The 8702-nt window shown below is 46.7% G+C and overlaps 1 protein-coding gene across 2 annotated transcripts; it reads right to left on the bottom strand.

Moving 5' to 3' along the window:
- Positions 1-1947: 1947 nt before the first annotated feature.
- On the bottom strand, positions 1948-4188 carry LOC123409828 (putative UPF0481 protein At3g02645). Of its 2 annotated transcripts, XM_045102701.1 has the most exons (2): positions 2386-4188; positions 1948-2312 (listed from the first exon to the last, which is right to left on the bottom strand). In XM_045102701.1, exons 1-2 carry the CDS (start codon positions 3984-3986, stop codon positions 2222-2224), a joined length of 1692 nt encoding a protein of 563 aa, XP_044958636.1. In that variant the 5' UTR covers positions 3987-4188; the 3' UTR covers positions 1948-2221. The 2 variants fall into 2 exon arrangements, with proteins under 2 accessions (XP_044958636.1, XP_044958635.1); XM_045102700.1 differs by having other exon boundaries at positions 1948-4187.
- Positions 4189-8702: the final 4514 nt, after the last annotated feature.

Genomic DNA, 8702 nt, shown 5'->3' with positions numbered 1-8702 from the left:
CAGTCTTACGCTCCGTCCCACGCTGGACGCCATGATCAATCACCAAGTAACTTCAAACGAGAATAATACATTAAGTTTTGCCAGCACATATGTGGCCTTATCGTCAATGGGGCACGCTTGCTGTATTATTATGTCCGGGCAGAGGGCAGCCATTTGATGGATTACTAAATTAGTTGGCCGATCGAGTGGCAATGATTCTCCAGCATCGATCTGCAGTGGATTGGTCGAATTATTGAACCAGATCACTGTTCTTTCCCGTTTTATTTGACATGCTTTTCCGTCCAATTCTGTATTTTTCTCATAGGACCGACCACTTTTTCTGACATATTTTTCTCTGGTCTTGGCACCTTTTGTTTCTTAACAAAGTACGGATCAAATCTTATCTTGAAATTATGCTAAATGGGAGTACTGTAAATTGCATGTCCCGTGGTATTTGCACTACCTAACCTTTGGTACACTCTATCTGTAAAAAGGGAAAAAAGAAGAGCGTTTGGATCACTACTCTTATTTTTCTTACAGAGGAAGTATCAGTTAGCGGATATGTATGTTCTCGTATCAAGGTACCACCTATCATTTATCCGATGCATTATTTGTTCATCCATCGGTACGGTGACACTGTTACTTGGGCCTTTGCAATTACAGTACAATGCAACGACAAATCATCCAAAACAGCATTCGCTTCATTTGTCTGCGATTTATTTCGCCCTTGCTGCTTTACAAGAGTGCTGAGAGTGACCGATTTGAGGATGATGATGATGGTGGTGCTGGTGGTGGTGAGCATCATGTCGTCTCTAAATTACGCAATATGGATCATGGAGGAATCATGTCAGTATGCTAAGTGCTAATTTTGTGTGGGCCCAAAAGGTTGCTTTTTCTCATTTTCTGTCAAACGGTCATGTCATGCCGAATTCCTAGCTTAACAGTGAATGTTTTTGGTTTTCTTTTTCTAAAATGCTAATATTTCTTTTAACAAAGTACAGACACAGATGCTTACATACACACACACGCATACACTTTCATGTTAATGTTGATTGTCTAATTAGAGCGCAATGTGGGAGATTGGGTGTATATGGCCCATTTCTCATGTTCTTTTGCTGACTTCTTTTATATCTCATTTATGGAGAATATGCAGAAGATTTGTAAATCATTGAATAAAAATAAATTTAAACTAAAACTACGACACTTATTTTACATCGGATGGAGTACTCTGTTCCAGGAGGATACATAACGAAATTACATTGCGGCTGAGATCTCGCAAACACCTTCCTCTTTTAACAATCCTACGCTAATTCTCCTCAAACCCGCCTTTTCCTTAATTCTGACCATCCACGTACCCAACGACACTTCTTTCCCGCTCCGCTCACCAGCATCTCTCCTACTAGTGGCCGAAGCCGCCACCATGTTGTCTCTAGGACACAAGCATCACCCCTCTAGACTCGGGGGGGGGGGGGGGGGGGGGGGGGGGGAGGGGGGAGGGTGATGGTGCACGTGGTTTTCCTTTGGTGTCAAAGCCCTGGCCCTACTTTTAACCATCACCGTACGAGTTCAAAATCCTTCATAATGTAGCACAACTAGATGGTTAGATTTCTTGTGGTGAAATCAAACCATCAGAGTTCAAGTCCTAAATTTGACATGTATGGTTGCATTTTTCTACATTTATTTCAAGTCCTTCAATAATGTGTGTTCGGTGAAAAAAGACGTGCCATCGACTACCAAGATGTCTGTATCGACTTTGTCAATCAAGATGTTGTGTCAACGCAGTATCTCACACATGCTCAGAGGTATAGGTTGAATGGTTGTGCGTATTTGTGAGCATTTGTGTTTGTAGTCTGTTAAAAGAATCTACAGCACAAGCTCCAAGAAACTGCAGGGTCTAATTCCCATAGAGATTTCAAATCTTCTCAGCTGCTTGACAATAACAAACCCATAACAAAATGCTTACGTGTATATAGTAACTCTCTCGGCAATTCTATTTGTAGAAAATAATCACAATTAGTATGCTTTCAAACGAATGGCATTCATACAGAGCTACAAATAACCTCACTTGCCCCAGTCAGAATCCAATTAAAAATCAAACACAAAAATGCACAGCCACTCTCCAAAAATATATACTTGCAGCCAAACCAAACACATGCATGCCAATTATGTCGCGTAGCCGGACCCAGAAATGCACGCATATGCATGCATGCATGCAGACGCAGATCACCCGCATATCGACAATTCAATTTTCAACGGGGTTATCATTCCCCCGACGCCGCCGTGACGGTGACGGCGCCGAACCACCGGGAGCAGGTGTAGACGGAGCAGAAGGCCTGGAGCGTGGTGAGCATCAGCATCATGATGGCGGCGAGGAAGGTGAGCAGCTGCCACGAGCTGAACACGTACCTCCGCATGAACCGCTTCGTCTTCACGCGCCACCGCCCGTCGTAGTACCTGTTCATCTGCTCCACCGCCACGTCCACCGCCGGCACCTTCGTCAGCCGCGTCGACCTGCTCATGCTGTTCCACAGCTTAGTCACCTCGCCGTCGCTCTTCATGCGGTTCAGCACCACGCCACGCTGCCGCAGCAGGGCCACGTCGGCGTCCGTGTCGATGATGCCGTTCATCAGCTCCGTGTACCGGGTGAGCACCAGCGGGCCGGACGCCGCCGACGACTCGTAGGCCACAAGGTTCCGGATCATCACCTCCGTGTTGCTGTCCAGCGTCACCACCGGGAGGTGCAGCGTCGCCGTATTGCAGTCGAAGCAGATGGTGGACAGGTCGCCGGTTGTGGCTGCTACCTGCACGCCGGCGTTCACGAGCTCGGACACCGACGGCACCATGATCTCCTCGATCAGCGGCGGCCTGCTCAGGTGCCCCGCCGTGGACGACGACGACGGGTCGCCACGGCCGTCGGCGCCCGACATGAAGAATGATTCGACGGGGTGCTTCATGCCCGACATGCCCGGCACGACGGTGAGCATCTTCCACGGCGCCTTGACAGCGAACGCTATCGGCCTCATCACGTAGTGCAGCGGGCCTTTCCCGAGCTTCGACGCCATGCCCCACAGCGCGGCGAACAGCTGCGCCACGTACTCGGACCCGCCGCCAGACGGCTTCTCCTCGCCGTCGCCGTCCGCCGGTTGCTCCTCGATGTCGTAGTTCTCGCCATGGTCGTGTGCCTCTGCCGTCGTGTCCTCTGCCGGCGGCTTGGGCACGAGAAGGTAGTAGAGCAGCTCGAGCAGGTGCGCGTACTTGGCGACGTCGACGGCCGGGAAGGCGCCGTCCATCATCTTGAACGGGCAGAGCTCCTTCACGAGCCCGGTGACCATGCTCGTGAGCAGCACCCCGGCCTCGTCGGCCGACGCGCACTGCGGCTCAAGGATCTTGCGGAGGAGGAAGAGCGGGATCTGGTTCTCGAGCATGAGCATGTCGCGCAGTATGAGCCCGTGCGCCGACTTCCTCCCGGCGAAGTCCACCAGGTGGGCCATCCTCGACGACACCCTCCGCAGCGCCGGCTTGCCACCGTCTTCGGCGACGGCGTAGATCTGCAGAAACTCGAGGAGGAAGGCGCCGTCGACGACCATCATCCAGGTGAGCGTCAAGCCGCTGAAGTCGAGGTAGCGGTGGTAGTACGCGCGGATCTTGCGCTCGAGGCGGTCGGCGAACTCGGCGACGAGGGCTTCGAGCTTGAGCCCGGCCGGGCGGAGGCGGCGCTGCGCGCGGCGGGCGGCGGCGAGCTTGTAGCGCTCCATCTCATACAGCTCGGGGCGCCAGTGGTGGTAGGGGCCGAGGGCGATGAACTGCGGCACGTATGCCTCCGGCTTGTGCACCAGCAGCTGCTTGGGCACGTTGAATACCGACACCGGGATGCCGTTGTCGTCCTCGTCGTCGCCGTCCTCCGTCAGGGACTCCCGGATCTGCACCACCCACCGGAGCTCATCGAACACCAGCGGCCTCCCGCGCCGGCCGCTGCCGCTGCCCTCTTGGTCGGAGCTGGAGGCCATTGATTTCGGCTCTCTCGATCGCTACGTGCGCGGTGCAGAGTGTGTGCCGCCCACCACTACAACCACTGAAGCTGCTTGTTGCTTGTTATGCCCATCAATGGTGGTATATATATACAGTACTCTACTAGTAGTGGATAGTAATTGATGGTTTGGTGAAATCTATAAATAGCGATAAGAACGTGGGAATTAAGAAGAACGAGGGGTTCTGTTGATGTCCCGATCGAAGGTACTCCCTCCGTTTCACTTTATAAGTCCGACGCCTGTATCTAGGTCGTCAATTTAACCAACTTAATGAAAGACATATATTACTTTAGATGTTATTTTTTAATGATATAATTTTTATGTTAAATAATATATTTTATATAAATCAAATTAATGACCTAGGTTTATATATATTATTATGTTAAATAATATATTTTATTTAACCAACTTAACGTGCATGTCTTATAAACTGTGACGAAGGGAGTACGTACTCCAGAAGATTTTCGGCTCTTTTGAAGATTTTGGGCTCTTTTCGTTTGAAAATTCGAAACACGCTATTCTTTTGACTACAAAGTAGGCACTCTACCATATTGTGTGTGGCTTGCTAGATGGACACTGGTAGCTTTGTCTCCTTCGTTTTTCACATGCGTGTGTTGTGTCTTTCTCGGGGGGGACAGCCGCAAATCGGGTTAATTAGCTTTCCAGCCTTCTCGTGAGTCATGTATGCCCAATGGGTGTGGTTAGGTCTCAACCGAATCAAGTGACATAACATATAAAAAATAAAAAATATCACATCAATTTTCACGCAAGATCTTAATAATATGACATCGATTAAGACGTAACCAAGTCTCAGTCAACTAGGATTTAACAACACTGATGCCCAATGGTATGTCAATGCTAGCTATGGACAAGTTAATAATCGGTCGATAGAAAATAATGGGACGACGTAGTCACAAACTGACACTTCGTCTATCCTTAGGGCCCATTTGGATTGAGACATCATGTACTTTTAATTCCTGCAATATTTGAAAATACTGGGTCAAATATATAATAATGTGTCTTTGGATATTCACGCAGAAAAAAGATATGTATAAAATTTAGTGAATTGATGATAGAGAGTAGAAAGATAGAGTGCAAGTGTGTTGACTTCTCAAAGGAAAAGAAAAAGAGATTTGAGCTCTTGTTGATCCTCGTATGGTTTAAATGGGCATAGAGATGGATTCTATATGAATTTAGTGACCAAAATTCTGTGATCCAAATTATTTTATGGATTGAAATTCTTTAGATTTTGATTGAAATTCTTGAAAGTTTGTATGAAATGTTTCCAATCCAAAGAGGCACATGTAAGTATATTTGGTTTGTTTCTGGGTCAACTATTTTTAAGTTTGACCACATTTATAGAAAATGATATCGACGCCTATAACAAAAACCACTGCCAACAAATACATCATGAAATATATTTTTCAATTGATTCATTTTTTATCATAGATACCGAAATTATATAAGTTTGGCAAAACATTATGACCGACAAAACAAACAGGACTTTCCCCCCTAAAAAAAGGACCTCAATAAAACAAACATGGTAAATTGAATGTTTTCAGTGACAACTTTAGTGACACGAGGATGACAAGTTTAGTTGACAAGTATGACAATTCCATGTTCATGTATTTTTTTGCCAGAAAATGGTCGTATGTGTCACCTAAACTTGTCATCTTCACATCACTAAAATTTCTATGGAAGATGTTCAATTTGCCATGGTCAAATTCCAAAGATTTGGGATTTATCATTTCTGAAAAAAAAACTTACATTGTGGGATGGATGTAGGGAGAATGTGTTACGCAATTCTGGGCCACTAAACTAGTGTTCAACCCCTTTTCGTCACAAGCCCGATGTATCATTGTACTAGCAAAGTCCAAACTCAACCATAAATTAACACATACTTATGTATGATATCTTAATCCCCGCTCATGGCGGGTAATAAAACAAACCTATGTACACCTCAAGATATTTTGAATTTTGGGGCCAACCCAATTAATCGAATACTTACGCAGTTTTTTCCATGGGACAACCAAACTGGGTGCTCTCTCGAAAGGGCGTGAGAGGGCGTACTAGTCAATTTTCACGTAGCGTGCACATATTGTACTGCGGTACTCTACTTGGGTAGTTAACTATTCCCTCCGTATTTTTTCTTCTAAATTTCCATTATGTTCCTTTCTCTTTTGTTTTTCTAGTGTTTCCATGGATTTTGTTTTGATTTTTTTCTCATGGCTTTCCTTTCCCTTTCAGTTTCTCGCCTTTTCACCCTTTTGTTTCTGGTTTTCATTGACGTATGCAATAAGTTTATATACCATTTGTGCATGTGCACTATGTTGGCAATACACATTAATGAACAAACACCACACAAACACATGGAAAGTACACAAGGTGATTTAGGAAGTACATACACTAATGTGGTAAATACATACACAAACATGAGAAGTACACATACAAGCACATGGAAAGTATGCACACTAATTTCGGAACGACACGTCCTAACACGAGAAGTACACACAAACACGAAGAGAAGGATAGACGCGCAAAAGCAAACACACTAACCCACGAAAGTACACAAACTAATATAAGAAGTACAAGTATATTACAGTTGGGAGTACAAGTATACTATGATGAGGACTACACCTTGCGTCAAAAGAAGTTCATTGAACGTTATTGAAAGGACGTGGATGTCACCTAGGGGGGTGAATAGGCGCTTTAGAATAATTACACCACCTATTGAAAGGACATGGATGTCGCCTAGGGGGTGAATAGACGTTTTAAAATAATTATGGTTTAGGCTTGAACAAATACGGAATAAAACTAACACTCAATTAGTCAAGCACAAAACCTAAAGCAACTAGGCTCACCTATGTGCACCAACAACTTATGCTAAGCAAGATTGCCAACTAAGTGATAGCAAAATATATAACAAGAAACAATATGTCTATCACAAAGTAAAGTGCATAAGTAAAGGGCTCGGGTAAGAGATAACCGAGGCACGCTGAGACAACGATGTATCCAAAGTTCACACCCTTGCGGATGCTAATCTCCGTTTGGAGCGGTGTGGAGGCACATTAGTCCCCAATGAGGCACTAGGGCCACCGTAATCTCCTCACACCCTCGCACAATGCAATATGTCGTGATTCCACTAAGGGACCCTTTTGGGTGGTCATCGAACCCGTACAAACAAGGTTGGGGCTATCTCCACAACTTAATTGGAGGATCCCAACACAACCACGAAGCTACACCACAATGGATTGTGGATCCAAGATGACTGTTGGGGAACGTCGCATGGGAAACAAAAAATTTCCTACGCGCAGGAAGACCTATCATGGTGATGTCCATCTACGAGAGGGGATGATTGATCTACGTACCCTTGTAGACCGTACATCAGAAGCGTTAGTGAACGCGGTTGATGTAGTGGAACATCCTCACGTCCCTCGATCCGCCCCGCGAACCGTCCCGCGATCAGTCCCACGATCTAGTGCCAAACGGACGGCACCTCCGCGTTCAGCACACGTACAGCTCGACGATGATCTCGGCCTTCTTGATCCAGCAAGAGAGACGGAGAGGTAGAAGAGTTCTCCGGCAGCGTGACGGTGCTCCGGAGGTTGGTGATGATCTCGTCTCAGCAAGGCTCCGCCCGAGCTCCGCAGAAACGTGATCTAGAGGTAAAACCGTGGAGATATGTGGTCGGGCTGCCGTGGCAAAGTTGTGTCAAATCAGCCCTAAAACCTCTGTATATATAGGGGGAAGAGGGGGAGCCTTGCCTTGGGGTCCAAGGACCCCTAAGGACTTCGGCCGAGCCAAGGGGGGGAGTTCTCCCCTTCCAAACCGAGTCCAACTAGGTTTGGAAGGAGGAGTCCTTCCCCCTTTTCCCACCTCCTCTTTTTTTTCTTTTCTCTTTGATTTTTCTTCCTATGGCGCATAGGGCTCTTTTGGGCTGTCCCACCAGCCCACTAAGGGCTGGTGCGCCACCCCCAATGCCTATGGGCTTCCCCGGGGTGGGTTGCCCCCCCCCCCCCCGGTGAACTCCCGGAACCCATTCGTCATTCCCGGTAACTCCGAAAATCTTCCGGTAATCAAATGAGGTCATCCTATATATCAATCTTCATTTCCGGACCATTCCGGAAACCCTCGTGACGTCCGTGATCTCATACGGGACTCCGAACAACATTCGGTAACCAACCATATAACTCAAATACGCATAAAACAACGTCGAACCTTAAGTGTGCAGACCCTGCGGGTTCGAGAACTATGTAGACATGACCCGAGAGACTCCTCGATCAATATCCAATAGCGGGACCTGGATGCCCATATTGGATCCTACATATTCTACGAAGATCTTATCGTTTGAACCTCAGTGCCAAGGATTCATATAATCCCGTATGTCATTCCCTTTGTCCTTCGGTATGTTACTTGCCCGAGATTCGATCGTCAGTATCCGTATACCTATTTCAATCTCGTTTACCGACAAGTATCTTTACTCGTTCCGTAATACAAGATCCCGCAACTTACACTAAGTCACATTGCTTGCAAGGCTTGTGTGTGATGTTGTATTACCGAGTGGGCCCCGAGATACCTCTCCGTCACACGGAGTGACAAATCCCAGTCCCGATCCATACTAACTCAACGAACACCTTCAGAGATACCTGTAGAGCATCTTTATAGTCACCCAGTTACGTTGCGACGTTTGATACA

Source organism: Hordeum vulgare, chromosome 7H, assembly GCF_904849725.1.
Source record: "Hordeum vulgare subsp. vulgare chromosome 7H, MorexV3_pseudomolecules_assembly, whole genome shotgun sequence".
NCBI classification, from domain to species: domain Eukaryota; kingdom Viridiplantae; phylum Streptophyta; class Magnoliopsida; order Poales; family Poaceae; genus Hordeum; species Hordeum vulgare.
Note: the sequence above shows the minus strand (reverse complement) of the source record. Positions and strands in the feature narration are given on the sequence as shown.